Genomic DNA, 16,604 nt, shown 5'->3' with positions numbered 1-16,604 from the left:
CGGCTGCCAGCTCTCCTCCTGCCACCGCACCGACCCCCTGCACCGCTTCCACACCAACAGGTATGGCGCCACCCGCCCCTCCCCCTCTGCCCAGCCCCCGGGCACCTGCTTCTTACCCCCTTCCCCGGGCGCCCGGCACCGACTCCTCGCTCCCCCACACCCTAATCTCTCTTGTATCCACTGGGGGGGGGGACCCTGCCCTACCCCGCCTCCACTTTGCTGCTGGAGACCTTGGCTCCTCCCCTCCCCCCCACTTTGTCTCACCCTTCGGCCCCCTTTTCCTTTGGTTTCTTCTCCCCAGAGTGGGCCCCTCGCCATTCTCTGCTCCTAGCAACCCAACTGCTTCCTCACCGGGGCCCTGGCACGGTCTCTGTCCTCGACCCTCATCCTCCGTGTGCTTCTTTGCTTCGCATATGTAGTCTTAGGAGGGATCCGAGATCGCGACTTGGAATACTAGGGTGGAGTCCAAGGAGTATTTGTGGCCACAGTTAGGACATTGACCAGAGGAGGTATGAGGAAACCCAGGGTCTGGGAGGTGAAGTTAACCCACCTTTGTTCCAGATCACACCCAGGATCATAGATGGAGGCCCGGAAGGGACCGCAGAGTTCATAGTCCAACCCCCGCATTTTACAGGGGAAGAAACCGAGGCTCAGAGAGAGGAAGTGATTTACCCAAGGTCACTCATAGGATTTTCGATCCTGAGCTGGAAGGAGTTTCAGGGGCTATAGTCCAATCCCCTCATTTTCCATTCACTGCTCTGCATTGCCCAGTTGTTAGCCTACCTCCCTGAATCTTGCCCATGTTACAGGTTTAGATTCAAAGATTTAGAGCTGAAAAGGGGTCTTAAAATCATCCACTCCTATATCCCCCTTTACAAATGAAGTATCTGGGCCCAAAGGCAACACCTCAATGAATAAGTGTCCATGGAGCCTGGGTTCCAGCCCAACTTTTCTGACTCCAAATGCAACATTTCCCCCAGCACCAGGCTGCCTTTCTCCATACAAAGTTTTGTTACTGGCCACCATTCCCTCCTAAGTTCTTGTCCACCTCCCGGATCTGCCCAGGCCCATTGTTTCCCCCATCAAATATCCCTATTTTCTTATATAGTCCCCATTTTAAGGACGCCTCAGTTTCCCTAATTTTTACTAATCAGTGGTTATACTTAAAATATATACTTAAATATATACTTAAAATATATACTTAAAATCTTTTCTCTACCAATACCAGTGCTAAATTTGAACAAGACTCTTAAGTCCAATAGATGAAATCTCAGAACTTTGGGATCCAACTTCCCTCCCTTTGGAGATAGTCTGTGTTTTGAATATCTTCAGTGAATGGTGGCAAACTTACTGCCTAGAAAGCCATGGGTTGGACAGCTCTAATTGTTAGAAAGTTTTTCCTTATATTGATTTAACTTCTCCCCATTTATTCTAGTTCTGTTTTCAGAAACTACACAAGTCTAATAATATTTCTTCAACCTGACAGCCTCTTATAAATATTTGAAGATAGCTTTTCTATGATTGGTAAGGTAAAATGGGAAGGTATATCTATATTTATAATTCCAGGGTTCTAGTCATTCTAAAATGCTTTTAACTGAACAACTAAGGACTCAGCATGAATCCTTGTTTATGTTGTAGAAATCTCTAACCTGGAAAGGTTGTCCTTCTGAGTTTATCTTATGCCTCCGGCCTAATCTTCATCTTCAGTAGAATTCAACAGACATTTATTAAGCAACCATTTCTCTTGATTGTACCTGGGGAAAATATCCTCTCCTGAATTACCCAGAGGATTGATTTTAAGTAGTTACTGAATTCTTTGAGCCAGGCATGAAATTTTAGTTCAGATTTCATTCCTTGAAAAGAAGCATCATTCCCAAATATACATTTATTTTTAATTTTTTTAAACCTATAATTTTACTGACATAGGAAACACTTTCTTACCACTGCAGGTTAACAACTGTTCTGCAGTTTATAATTTCAGTTGACTGAGGTGCTGAGATTTTTTTTTTTAATTTTAAACCCTTAACTTCTGTGTATTGTGGAAGAGTGGTAAGGGTAGGCAATGGGGGTCAAGTGACTTGCCCAGGGTCACACAGCTGGGAAGTGTCTGAGGCCGGATTTGAACCTAGGACCTCCTGTCTCTAGGCCTGGCTCTCAATCCACTGAGCTACCCAGCTGCCCTGGTGCTGAGATTTTAAATGACTTGCCCAAGGTCATGTAACCAGGATGCATCAGAGGCCAAACTTGAACAAAGGAGTTCCTGACTCTACCTTTTATATATTACAAAATACTGCCTGGCATACATTTGTTTCAAGGGAGCCATTTTAAGAGCTGAATTAAAGACTCTTGAGTAGGGAAGGACTAGGAACAGACCTCTTGGGAGGCTGATTATAATATTTCTTCCTGGCACTAGGAACAGACCACTTGGGAGGCTAGTTATAAAGATCTTGGCAAGGGGTGATGAGGGCCTGACCTGTAATGGTAGCCTTGTGAGTGGAGAGGAGACTGGTTCCGAAATGTGGAGATAGAGACAGAAGCATCTGGGGACAAGGAAGAGTTTCAAATGACTCTGAGGTTCCATATTTGTGGGACTAAAATGATGGTGGAATCCTCAGAAAAAAATAGGGAGGCTAGACTAGAAGATACTAGCCGTTTGACTGCAAAAGAGAAAGAAGAGGTACAAGAATATAACTAGAGGAGATGGCAGGATTGAGTGAAGGATTTTTAAGGAAGAGAGAGACCTGGGCATGTTTGCAGATGGTAGGAAAGGAGCCAGGAGATAGAGGATGTAGAGGAGAGTAGTGAATGATGGAAGTGGTCATAGTCAGTGGAGGCAGAGAGGGATGTTATTAAGAGCATGAGTGGGAGCTTAGCCAGTTTGGCTGGAATGTAGAGTACCTGAAGAGGAATGATGTGTGTCCTAGAGGGGATCATTTTTCAGGTACAGCTTGGAGTAGATGGCTTCCGAGGTCTTTTCCATTGCTAAAGAGATGGGATCCAAAGCCAGAGTATATAATATTTTGGGATGGAACTATGTGATAAAGATGAGTATACCTCAGAGGAGGTCACTGACTGAGAGTGGTGGCAAAGGGACAATCTGGAAGTGGCAGTGAGGAGCAAGGAATATGTCTTTTCTTCCTCTTGGCTTAGTGTATTGGGGGCATGAGAGTATGGGAGAGGATGGCCAAGGATGTAGTATTTTCCTGAGAAAGCCAGATTTTTCTGAGTCAGGAAAGAGAATGTGAGAGAAGATCTAGGAAGAACAGAAGTTTATTAATGATTAAATTCGAATCCTGTAGGGCATGATAGAAGAGGTTAGAAGAAATGCAGCACTGATGGGAATCAGGGAAGAGAGTGTGCTTCGTGGGAGTTAAAGAAGGGGGATTTTCTCCTTGATAGATGGCAATCTCAGAATTTTAAACTAGTACGAGAGGAGATGGGAGTTGGCTAGCCTGAAGAGGTGGGAAACAGTAACTTTCTAGGGCCCTGTGAGGATGGAGTGTGGAATCAGACTGTATTCTCTCAAAGGCCAAGGAAGAATGATTTGAACCAGCAAGGAGAGTGGGTTTTGGGTGGATCTGGTTTGGTAAATAGCTGGTGGTCCACTCCCAAAAGGTCTGGCTGAGAAGGTGCCAGTTCCTTTGCTTTCATCTCAAGGTGTTAAAGGATGGTGTACTCTTAGAGGATTCCCTGCATGTGGCTACCACACAGAGGGCTAAGGTGTTGTTGCTTATCCTAGTCGTGTTTACCAAGATGAAGCTGACAGTGTCTGCATATGTGGCAATAGGTTCCAGGGAGAAGGGATCTTCAGATCAGTCCCTGGACCTTCAATAGTAATAAAGGGCTATGCCACTGTTGGCAGCCCAGGGCAGAACAGAGACTCCTCGACAAGTAGCAGTAAGTCCCAGGGCAAGGAGAATCTCAAAGGAAGAAAAATGTGCCTGGGACAGGAGTGCTGTCCAGGTGTCAGCAGTGGGTTTCTCTTTGGGCACTTGGCTCATCAAGGCAATTTGTTATAATATCAGTCTTTAGTGGCCTCTGGGCTCCAGAGTTCCTAATGCTGGAGTACACCAGCCCATGGCATCTTCTTCAGATAGCAATCTTTCATGAGTAAATGTCTGGCAAACACAGTGTTATTGACATTATAGCTGCCTGGATTGTGCCATTGGCAGGGAGTCTTCTCTGACCTTGACACTATTTAGGACCTCTCTTCTCTGCTAAATATTTATAGAATAAAGACTCTCCTTTTTGTCAGCCATATCTTTTCTATCAGGTACATTGGGTCCTTTTAGGTACCTGGAGGCAAAGATAGTATCAGTTGTAAAGATTTGTTCTTCAGTACATTGGTGATTGGGGTGCCAAAGATTGAGAAAATTGCAAAGTTACAGATTTTGATTTTTGGTGCAATCAATATAGCTCCTCATGTGACCACAGGTGAATGAAACAATTCACCACCCAATCGGATCAGCACATATCTGGGATCCTCCTATGTCCCAGCTTCTCTGGGGAACATGCAAAATGGGAGCTGTTCCTCCAGGACTGGCATTCTAGTTTGGGGAACAAGGCACAAATGATGTCCAGTTTAGTAAGCCTAATGCTAGCTATCTTACATTTAGAGAGCTTATATAAGCAAAAAGACAAAATATAAAGGCAGTGACAAGTAGGCCCAGCTCTGCAGGAACTGACTTTGTTCTTGGGGATTTTCAAAATGCTTTACATCCCTCACTTCATGTTTGTCACAACAGCCCTGAGACAGAGACATAATCAGTGCATGATCATCTTCATTGTGAAGACAACTAGATTTTGGGGCAGTTGGGTGAATCAATGGAGTCCTGTAGACTTAAGTTCAAATCCAGCCTCAGACACTTCAGAACTGTGTGACTTCAATGCTGGTGCCATCCGTCCATTGATATCTCCAGTTGATCCAGTATATGTCTTGTTTGCACATAGTTTTTTGAATGTGAGCTTGAGAGCAGACACTCTTTAATTTGGCTTTTCTTGAAATCCTGATCCTTAGCACAGTGCCTGTCCTACAGTAGGTGCTTAATAAATGTTTGATGACTGATTGAAACTGGGAAAAGCAAGCACCTCTAGCACGTCTGAGACTTGGGGAAAGGCCACATGACTCAGGGAAAAGGGCAATGGCTTGGGAAGCTAACATGTCTGGGTTTTGAATCCCAACTCCAATCTTCACTACCTAGGTGATACCAGGAAAATCAGAAGCTTCCCGAGCCTAATGTTGGGAACTTCCAGGAGTGGAGGCTGGTCAGTGAAAATGCCTGGAGCCAGGAGATAGAATATTCTGGCAGTAATATCTAGGAAGCCAGGATCACTGGTTCTCAGAGCATGAGGGGTTGTAAGAAGCCTAGAAAAGTAGGAAGGGCTCAGCTTCTGGAAAACCAGAGAGAAGAGTTTCTCTTTGATCCTGAGGGCCAGAGGGAGTACCTAGAGTTAATCGAATTGGAGTGTGATGTGTGTGTGCATGCATGTGCATCTGAGACATGTTCAGACCTGCACTTAAGGAAGATCAATTTGACGGCTGATAGAGTGGGGAGAGACTTGTGGCAGGGAGACCAACTGACTGGCAGCTGTGGGAGGGGATGACCCTGCACCAGGCAGTGTCAGTGTTAGAGGAGAGAAATTAGGAAGATAAAAATGACAGGACTTGACAATTAATTGGACATTGATAGGGAGTGGGGTAAAAGCGAGGGAGAAGGTGAGGAGCTTGGTGGTGGAACCCTCAACAGGAATAAGCAAATTAGGAAGAAGAGAAGTTTTATGGGGAAAGAGAATTCCCTTTTGGAGATGTTCAGTTTGATATATCTACAGGACATCCAGTTTGAAATATCTACTGGGCAGTTGGAGATGCAAGCCTAGAGAGAGGTTAAGGCTGATTACATCTACTTAGCCATGATAGTTGAGTCCATGTGAGCTGATGGGCAGCTAGAGGGTTAGGGTTAGAAAGTTGTGAAGTCAAGAAGACTCTGAGTTCAAATCCAGCCTTAGATACTTCCTAGCTGTGGCCCTGGGCAAGTCATTTCCACTCTGTTTGACTCAGTTTCCTCATCTGTAAAATGAGCCAAAAAAGGAAATGGCAAACCACTCTGGTATCTTTGCCAAGAAGATCCGAAATGGGGTCACAAAGTCAGGCATGACTGAAATGACTAAACAACCTGAAGTTGATGAGATTACCAAGTGAATTAGTTTAGAAAGGGAAGAGAAGGGGGCCCAGGAAAGGTGTTTAGAGATAGTTAAAGACAGTAGCTATTTGGCTGAGGAGCTGGCCAAGGAGACAGAGGAGCACAGTCAAGTGAGTAGGAGGAGAACTAGGAGATTGTAGTGTCATAAAACTTAGAGAAAAGAGAGTGGTTTGTAATTATGCCACATCAGATACCTTCTCACTGAGGTGACCCCTGTCACCTCACTCAGCCCATGGAAAGCTCCTGGCTTGCCTAATGTGTGCTGTGTAGTGTCTAGCATCCTGTAAAATCTCCTTATACAGAATTTTGAGGGCTTAGAGATCTTCATGGGATAAGCTCCTTGCTCCCTTCTGAGACTTTCTGGTCTGTCAAAAAAGAATCATATTGACAAGTCCCCTAGGAGTGTGAGGGAACACTTTAAAGAATGTTCTCTTTTTGTTTAGATTTGATGACTGAGCTGGATTTATCTCTGAGGGTTTTTTTGGGAAGGGATAAATAACCCCTTGAGGACAGAGACTATTCCCATTTTACCTTTGATTCCATTGTCTTAGGAGCTTGTTGCTGCTTGTCCAGCCTGTAACAATGATCTGCTTTTTGTTTTTTTAGCTAGCATCTAATGGTTTTGATAATTATTCTTTTTATAGTACTCTCGAGATCTAGTCATTTTGGACCATTTCTTGTTTTTTTTCTTTTATATCCCCCCCCCCCATTGTATTTTGTCTCATTTTATAGAGTGGTTCTTTGTTAATTTGACTTAAGCTCTAAATCTGTAACTAAACTTAGTATAATTTTTATTATTATGTATCCAAATTTCTTTAATGAGTCATAGTTTTCTAAATAAACTATTAAGGTCTGCAAATAGGGCCAGTTTAATTTGGCAGATGTATTTATACTTTTAGTTATTCTTGTATCTTATTGCTGTGTAGCTTTTCCATTTCTGAGTCAAATAATAGTGGGGTATGGGACCATTTTTGTGTTTTGTTTTTTTTTAAACTGGAAAGTGTGGATGTTTGTTTTGAGCTTGAACATTTTGTTCATACTTCCAGGTTTTCCTTCAAAATTCAGTCAGTATTTGTGAGTAGAGGTCTCTTTTGGAATTCAGTCATATTTTACAAACTAGCTATATTTAATTCTAGGATTTGAGCCTGCTGCAAATGTTAACCTCACAGCATCCTTCCTGGTAGGTGGTAAGAAGAGAGGAATTTGCTGACCTTGCTGTGTCTTGTAGTGAGTCACTGTAGCAAAGCTGTGCTCAGAGATCACAAGTTCTTTCTTAGAGTCTCTATGGTCTGTGTCTTCAGTCCAATTTTGCCTGTTTTTCACATAAATTGTTTTTGTGCAAAAGTTTTTACAAACCAGGGGCATGGGATTCATTTTTTCCTTTGAAATTGCAGCATTTTTTCTTTTATTTTTAAATATATTTTATTTTGTCCCCAATTACATTTAAAACCAATTTTTAACAAATTTTTAAAATTTTAAGTCCCAAATTCTCTCTTCTTCCCTTCCCTCCCCTCCCTTGCTGAGACAATAGGTAATCTGATATAGATTTTACATGGAAATCATACCACGTTTAGGGAAACAGTGCATTGGGAGATAGGAGTCTTGGAGCTCTAAGCCTGGTTTCACTATTGACCAGTTAAATGAATTGGGACAGCTCATCTTTCTGCGATTCAGTTTTTTCCTTTTGTAATTGAGATGGTTGGACTCAGTAACCTTTAAGCCCCCCCCCCTTTTAAAAAATATTTTATTTTACCAATTACGTGTAATAACAATTTTCCACATACATTTTCTGAAGTTATAAGATCCAAATTGTCTTCCTCCTTCCCTTCCCAGAGATGGTAAGCAATTTGATCTGGTTAAATTGTGTATTATCATGCCATACCTATTTCTATATTGTTCATTGTTTTAAGAGAATACTCATATAAAATCAAAACCTCAGAATCAAAACCCAAATAAACTAAAGTGAAAAATGGTATGCTTTGATCTGCATCAGACTCCAACCATTCTTTCTCTGGAGGTGGAGAACAGTCTGTCATAAGTCCTTCAGAACTGTCCTGGATCATTGGATTGATGAGAGTAGTGAAATCTTTTACTGTTCATCATCATACAATATTTTTTTTTACATTTTTTTAAACCCTTAACTTCTGTGTATTGGCTCCTAGGTGGAAGACTGGTAAGGGTGGGCAATGGGGGTCAAGTGACTTGCCCAGGGTCACACAGCTGGGAAGTGTCTGAAGCTGGATTTGAACCTAGGACCTCCTGTCTCTAGGCCTGACTCTCCATCCACTGAGCTACCCAGCTGCCCCATCATGATCATACAATATTGATGTCACTGTGTACAGTATTCTCCTGCTTTTGCTTAAGTTCTGCATCAGTTCATGTAGGTCTTTTCAGTTCTTTCTGAAATCATCCTATTCCTCATTTCTTACAGCACTGTAGTATTATTTTACCACCATCATTTGAACAAATTTCCTAGCTGCTGAACATCTCAATTTCCAATTCTTTGACATCATAAAAAGGGCTGCAAAAATGTTTTTGTATAAGTAGACCCTTCCCTCTTTTTTATTATCTCTTTGGGAGACAGACCTAATATCAGTATTATTGGATCAAAAGATGTGCACAGTTTTAGAGCTCTTTGGGCATAGTTCTAAATTGCCCTCCAGAATGGTTTCATCAGTTCACAACTCCACCAACAAAGCATTAATGTCCCAATTTTGCCACATCCCCTCCTATGGTTATCACTTTCCTTTTCTGTCATTTTGGTAAGGCCCATTTCTAACTGACAGGCTATGATGCCATGATTTGCTTGACTTCGGGCAGAATTCTCAATCACTACATGCATCAATTTCTCCTCAATGTCTAATGTATACAGTTCTTAAAATGTGGAGATGATAATATTCTTTTAAATTCACAGGTAGCAAGGAAATAGGACATAATTTTCGCCCCCTTAAGCACTTTTCGAAACCAGGCTCATTTTTCAGTCATGAAACTTTTATGGAAGTAAATTCTTTTTGTTTGTGTTTTTATAATTATAAACTTGACACACATAAATACAAATATTTCTTTATACCAAAAAAAAGATCAGAAAAGAGAATTATATGATTTTACCATGACTATATTACATATATTATGGTTTTAAAATATCTATTACCCAGTAGTTCCATTATTGTCCTTCAGGTTTGGGTTCCCCTTTAAACTCTGAGGGAAATTTTTTCCCTTGAATGTACCTCCCTCAGCTTCCTCATCTCAATTGTTGTTTTTTTCAGTTCACTAAATATTGCCTTTCTGTGTACCAGGCTGTGCCACAGCTGTTTATGTGCATATACATGTGTATGTGTGGATTTGAGTTAAAATATTGCTCCTTTTGTTGTCATGGCCATCGTTGCTGATTTCCTCTTGGTTGGGTTTTCTACAGGTGGAACTTAACTTCCTGTGGAACTAGCGTAGCCAGCTCAGAATGCAGTGAGGAGCTCTTTTCATCAGTTTCTGTTGGTGACCAGGATGACTGCTATTCCCTACTTGATGACCAGGAGTTCACATCTTTTGACTTATTCCCTGAGGGGAGTGTCTGCAGTGATGTCTCTTCTTCTATTAGCACTTACTGGGACTGGTCAGACAGTGAGTTTGAGTGGCAGGTAGGTCCTTTTTTTCTCTTCAGTAGACATACAAAATAGGATTCCTTTGATGGCTCTTTGCTTTTTTCCTTAACTTCAAATTGCATTTTTTCCATTGTCCCTCAGATCTGATAACCCAATCCAAAGCTGCTAATTCAAGAATATAATAAATATCATTTTATATTGTTTAACTCCAGTATTGGTTCACTTAGGCTCAGTAGTTCTTATGCTCATAAAGAATGGAGGTAATGACAGGTAAGTTTGTGTTTTTCCTTTGTTCGGACCTGCTTTAACCTCGTGTCAATATTTGCAGCTTCTGATTGGATAAAACTCCTGGCCAACTGCAGTGGCCTGTAGCTACTCCTTCTCTTGCCTCAAATAGCTATCTCAGACCCTCCCAGTTTCTGATCCCAGTGAAGAAACTCCCCAACCTGAGTTGATGAATCTTAAAAATTTCTGATGCTTGTTGTAGGCATCCATTCTACTTATGTGTATTGTAAAAGACTTTGAAGGCCATAGATGAGAATTATGCTAAGAGCTCCTATTCCATTGAGATTTGCTGAATACTTGACAAATGTTATCTCATTTGATCCCCACAACAACGTGGGAGGTAGCTGCTATTATTATCCCTATTTTATAGATGAGGAAAATGAGATAGGCTAAGTGGCTGGCAGTTCATAAGTTCCTGAAGCAAGGCAGAGAAGGACTTACACTTGGTAACTTTGGTGATAATGTGCAAAATTATCCCATGTTCTTGCATAGTACTTGTGCTCTTTCAAGTTGGTGTGATATTGCTGTTCACAGAAACAATTTGTAACAGGTCCATAAGGGCTTTAGGTAGAATTGGAGCTAGAAGAGGTCTTGTAGATAAGACAGGGAAATCTTGGGTCACACACACCCGAAGCAGAAGAACCAGTCTTCTGACTCCAACTGCATACAGTGTGCTTGCCACCAGGATACCCTACCACCCTGCTTTGGGGAGGCTTGTTGCTTGCCTGGTTTTTTCCCTTTCATTCATTCCTCTCCTTGTCCCCCAAACCACGCATTTATAAAATGTCTTTTGTTTCAGAGTAGATGATCATGCTGGTACAGCTGGAGTATGTAGCCTTTGTCAGCAAATGCAAATAAATCATTGTAACACTGCAGTTTGGAAGTCAGATAGCCTCCCATTGCCCACAACTTGTCACTTGTTCATAATAAGGGACTACACAGTTTCCCAAGAAAGCAATTAGATTGAATACTTCCCGGTGGGTCAGCTAAGAAATGACATTTTTTTTTAACCTTGATGATCTTATGGAATTTATTTAGCATTTTCATATGTAGTTGTAAGGGAAAGCTATCACTAGCTATTTGCTATTGTGTGAATATGAGTGATTGCAATATTAGACTAGAATCTAATTATACCCAATAATGCTTCCCCACTTCTGAAATTGGAGTATATATACTCTCTTAATAATCTGGTGGATTTAAGTTTGCTTAAATATGCTATTTCACAAATGAAAAAAATCTTTAAAACATGTTGTCATTGAGATTATGATTACATTTGTATACATATTTCAAAAATATAAACCTTCAGAAATTAGAATATGGATACTCTTAATAATCTGATGGATTTAATTTGCTTAAGTAAGCTATTTAAACAAATCAGAAATAAAAAAACATTGTCATTGAGAGATTATAATTACATTTGTATAAATATTTTAGAATTTTAAATCTCCCGAAATTAGAGCATGTACACCCTCTTAATATTCTGATGGAGTTAAGTTTGCTTACATATATATACTACTGAAACAAATTGGAAAAATTTTAAAACATATTATCTTTGAGAGATCATAACTAAATTTGAATTAACATTTCAGAAATTTAGATCTTAGAAACTCAGGCTTCTAGGGAGTTTATTCTCTTTTTCACTGATCAAAAGAGAAAATCCCCTTCCTTCCTAGGCTCATAGATTTAGAACTGGAAGGGACCTTAGACACTGTCCAGTCACAGGGTTGTTACAAGGCTCAAATAAGTTGATGTAAGTGGCTTCCAAACCTTCAAGCACCATTGAAATATCACTTCTTATTACAGAGTCCTGAAATGGAAGGCAAATTTGGATTCATGTTGTGGCACCTACCACCATTGGGCAAAACAGCTTACCTGATCCTCAGACTCTTCATTTCTGAGAACTTGGTTAAATGATGATGATATCTAAGTAACACTTGAAGGTTCACAAAGCTTTTTACCTGTCTTATCTTATTTATCTTCTCAACAGCCCTGGGAGGCAGATTGCTATTATTATCCCCATTTTATGATTTGTCCAGGGTCACATAGCTACTAAGGATCTTATGAAGGATTTGAATTCAGCTCTTCCTGATTCCAAGTTCAGGACTCTATCCGTTGTGCTGTCTGCCTGCTAGAAGTTGACAAATGGGTTTGGTTATAGCATTAATACAGAAGACCTTAAATTTATTTTTAGTCTTTGTACCCCTTTGACAATGTAGTGAAGCCTATGAACCTCCTTTGCAGAATGTTTAAATGCCTAACATAAACTACATATGATGCAAAAGAAACTATTTCTATTGAAATAGCTGTGAAAATATCTTTTAAAAAAATTCACAGCCCACATAAATTCACAAAGGCGTGGAGCAGACAGGGAGTTGGGAAAACAGAAGAGATGCCCACACCGATGAAATTGTATATACTCTTAAATGGTTTGCTAGTCATCTCTACTGTTTTTCTCCTATGTGGAGCATATGACTCTAAGTAGAGAATGTGCATGGCATATCTTATCTGTATGATAAAGAGATCAAAGAAGCTCTTGGTGAGCTCCTTTACACCTTTGAAATCCAGACAGCTTAGTTACTTTCCCAAGGTCACATAGGTAGTAACAGAACCAGTTCCTCTGGCTTCAAATTCAGCTCTTTTTACTGCCTGCCTTTTCTTCCTTGGGGTTTAAAAATATTTATTTATTTTTAGTTCCAAATTCTCTACCCCCTCTCTCACCCATTGAGAAGTCAAGAAATATGATACCCATTATACATGTGAAGTCATGTAAAACCTATTTATATATTAGTTGTGTTCCAGGTCGGGGGGGAAGCAAGGAAAATAAAGGAAAAAATTATGCTTCAGTCTGTATTCAGAGTCCATCAGATCTCTCTGGATCTGGATATCATTTTTCATCATGAGTCTTTTGGAATTGTTTTGAATCTCTTTCTTGATCAGAGTAGCTAAGTCCTTCATAGTAGTTGATGATCATTCCAGCATTGCTGTTACTGTGTATGATGGTCTCTTGGTTCTGCTCTCTTCATCAGTTCATATAAGACTTCCAAGTTTCTCTGAAATTATCCCCCTTGTCATTTCTTATAGCACAATAGTTTTGCCTTTCTTCTTTCCTAAAGAAACACATTGAGGTTTTTTTGTTTTTTTTTTGGTCGAAGGGTCATCCTTCATATAATTGCATCCATAACAATTAGAACTTAAATTCTTAAAGTACAGGGTTTTACTTTTGTACATAATGACAGTACCAGGATTATTATTAACTGGAGGTAGTGTGGCCTGGCAGCATTCTTACTTTTTTGAACAAGTTTTAGTTTGGTCCGATTCAAGCATTTTTTAAACTGTGTTCTAAAAAAAACGAGTAAACTGTTAGAAGTCTCTTAATAAGCACTTGGATTTGTTAGTCCTCAATGAAATGATAGTCTAGTCATTAATATCAGTAGCTGCTTTTGCAGTTATACAAAGAATTTTTTTCATTTGCATTAAATTATATTTACTTTATTTACCTACTCTGCTTTTTTAGCTATAATTTTTACCTTTGGGAATGACCCAGAAATTTACATCTTCTCTCAATGGGTCAAACTCAAAATGCCTCTTACTACTTGTCTCTTTTTGTTAGTGGGAGACAGCAGCATTTTGTCACTTGGGCTCCAAAGTACAGATTATCATTGACTCCTTCTGCCTGACTACTCCCCCAGTCATCTTTTTCCTTTTAGAATCCCATTAGCCTGCCTTTTTACCCCAATATGTCCCTTGATAATCTTGCCTATTTGTTGTGTTCATATTAATTTACTTACAATTTTACCTTGCCTTATAAAAAAGCAAAAGCATTTTATGACTTCTATATTCTGTCAGATAGATGGTTGTCCAGAAAGATTCCACAGATTTGTAATACTATCAGCAAAGAACCTGTATCTCACAACCCCTGTTGCTTTATTATTGTTATTATCGCCAATCTGACAGTCCTCAGAGTTGTTTTCCTTTGCATCTCTTTGATTATCAGTGAAGTTGGACATTTTTCAAGTGTCTTCTCTTTGGAAGATGAGATCATTTATCCATTGTGGACTATATGCTACTATTATGATTAAAAAAAACAGTTCCTTAGATATTTGAGATGTCAAGTCTTTATGTGTCATATATAATTGTACTCTTTTTTTTTTTACCAATCTGTTGTGCTTTTTTTTCTGAGAACAGAATAATATCAAATAATTTATTTCTTTGCTATCACATTAAAACTCACAATAACAAATATTCTCATAAATCTGACTCAGTTCTCTATATACTTGAGAAATGAGGCCTTTATTTTATTAATTATTTTTAAACCCTTAACTTCTGTGTATTGGTTCCTAGGTGGAAGAGTGGTAAGGGTGGGCAATGGGGGTCAAGGGACTTGCCCAGGGTCACACAGCTGGGAAGTGTCTGAGGCCGGATTTGAACCTAGGACCTCCTGTCTCTAGGCCTGACTCTCAATCCACTGAGCTACCCAGCTGCCCCTGAAATGAGGCCTTTTATAAGAGAAACCGTTTCTTAAATTATTCCCCTAGTTTCCTGCTTTCCTTCTAGTCTTGCCAGCATTGGTTTTGTTTGTACATGACCTTTTAAATCTGATGTAATCAAAACTATCCTTTTTGTGTCCTGTAATGTTCTTTATCTCCTCTTTGGTCATAAATTCTTCCCTTATCCATAGATCTGACTGGTAAACTATTCCATGCTCCCCCTATTTGTTTATGTTATCACCCTTTATGTCTAAATCATGTACCCATTTTGACCTTATCTTGGTATACAGTGTACGATGTTAATCTAGACCTAGTTTCTGCCAAACTGCTTTCCACTAGTTTTTGTCAAATAGCGAGTACTTGTCCCAAAAGCTGGGATCTTTGGGTTTATCAAACACTAGGTAACTATGGTCATTTAATACTGTGTACCTAGTCTGTTCCACTGATCCACCACTCTATTTCTTAGCCAGTACCACATTGTTCTGTTGTGCTTTTTTTTTTTTTAAGTAGTCTATGTTATACTGAGTTTCTATTTTAATTTGGTCAGGTACATCAATTTTGTTGCTATAAAAAAGCTCTTCTCTTTTTTGAATTTAAATAATTAATTTCTTTTGCACATATCCAGTTGGAATTCACTTAGAGGGGAGTATATTTTGTAGGATGTGGGACTAAGTCCCTTTCCTACCAAATCGCCAACAAATTTTTTTTCTTAATGTCAGTAGCCTTGTAATTTTTCTTCTCTAATTTTCAAGATTTATTTTGCTCTTGTTTATTTAAAATTTTTTGTTTGTTTTCAATCTGACAAAGATGACATGTCCATATATGTGGTAGGTCAGAAAAAGAAGATTGTTATACCTGAAACTGTTTACCTCTCTTAGATACTTCTTGTTTTCCTTTTAAAGCAAATTTAGCAGGTAACTTTCAAGACTGTCCTGTTTGTTCATGATTCCCTCTAGCCCTTCCATCTATTCTCTTCTGGGCATTTAAAAATGCTTCAGTGGCTTCCTTTATTTTCTTTCTTTGTATTTTTTTGGTAATACCAAGACTGGATTTCCATTCTCTCTCCTTTCTCCAGCCCAACTGGAAAAAAATGAAATATACATAGTCAAGTAAAACAAATTTCCCCACATTGACTTTGAAAATGCATGCTGCATTTTGTACTCATCCTCCATTACTTCTTTGTCAGGAGTGTAGGTATTGTTTTTCATCAGTCCTTTGGAGCCTGGGTTGGTCCTTTCATTGATCTGAGTTCTTTAAAAATTCCAACCACTTTTTCTTTTTTTTCCCAACCACTTTTTCCAAGAATATTTGTTAAATGATAAGTGCTTTGCTAGTTTTTCTTTTTGAGTAAGTTCACCAAACATATCAGCATTTTGTAAACATTTGGTTGGCTGCCTGGTAAGCATATCTATCCTTGCCCAATATCAGATAGTTGTGCTGATAACTGTTCAGTAATATGTTTGTTTGCCAGTCTTGGGGTGTAATTGTATAATTCTCAGAAGAATATGTTTTATAATCTATAATGTAAAGTTTAAATTCTTTTGAGAATAATTTCAGGATAAGGATCTTGCCATCTCCCCAGAATCCAGACTACGAACCTGTTTGGTGAAGACACCATGAAGATGCCTGAAAAGCCTTCACTGTACCATGAAGACCAAATTTGAACTTTGGGGTGCAGTTAATTGAAATTATGGGGAGTTGGAAATTGAGTTGTATATATTGTTTTAATTGTACACTAATATACCAATAGGGGACTGCCCCCAAATTGGTTTTTTGTCAATGCGGCTAGTTTTATCCATTTGTTCATCTATTTCTTTTATCCCCCAAATTCCTAAAATTTTAGAAGTTGTCTATGTTTACGGATCCAGCGAAGAAAAAAGACCAACCTTTTTTTTTTTGCCGGATCCCAGGGGGAATTGTAAAATTGGAATTTGGGAAATGCCATTTAAAAGTATATATATATTTTCTATGGACACGTGGGGACCTTAAAAACTACATTTCCCGTGGTCCAATGGGTTTCCTGTTTTGGATTA

At 39.4% G+C, this 16,604-nt stretch overlaps 1 protein-coding gene across 1 annotated transcript in view; it reads left to right on the top strand.

The window, feature by feature from the left end:
* Positions 1-16,604, top strand: part of FAM199X (family with sequence similarity 199, X-linked) — a 33,984-nt gene that overhangs the window by 4,966 nt on the left and 12,414 nt on the right. The window contains exons 2-3 of the mRNA XM_044682656.1: positions 4-60; positions 9,616-9,835. Of these exons, the coding sequence (XP_044538591.1) occupies positions 4-60; positions 9,616-9,835 (277 nt within the window). The remainder of the gene's footprint in view (positions 1-3; positions 61-9,615; positions 9,836-16,604) is intronic.

This window comes from Gracilinanus agilis, chromosome X, assembly GCF_016433145.1.
Source record: "Gracilinanus agilis isolate LMUSP501 chromosome X, AgileGrace, whole genome shotgun sequence".
Classification (NCBI taxonomy): Eukaryota; Metazoa; Chordata; class Mammalia; order Didelphimorphia; family Didelphidae; genus Gracilinanus; species Gracilinanus agilis.
The sequence above is the reverse complement of the archived record's forward strand: the minus strand, read 5'-3'. Positions and strand labels throughout refer to the sequence as shown.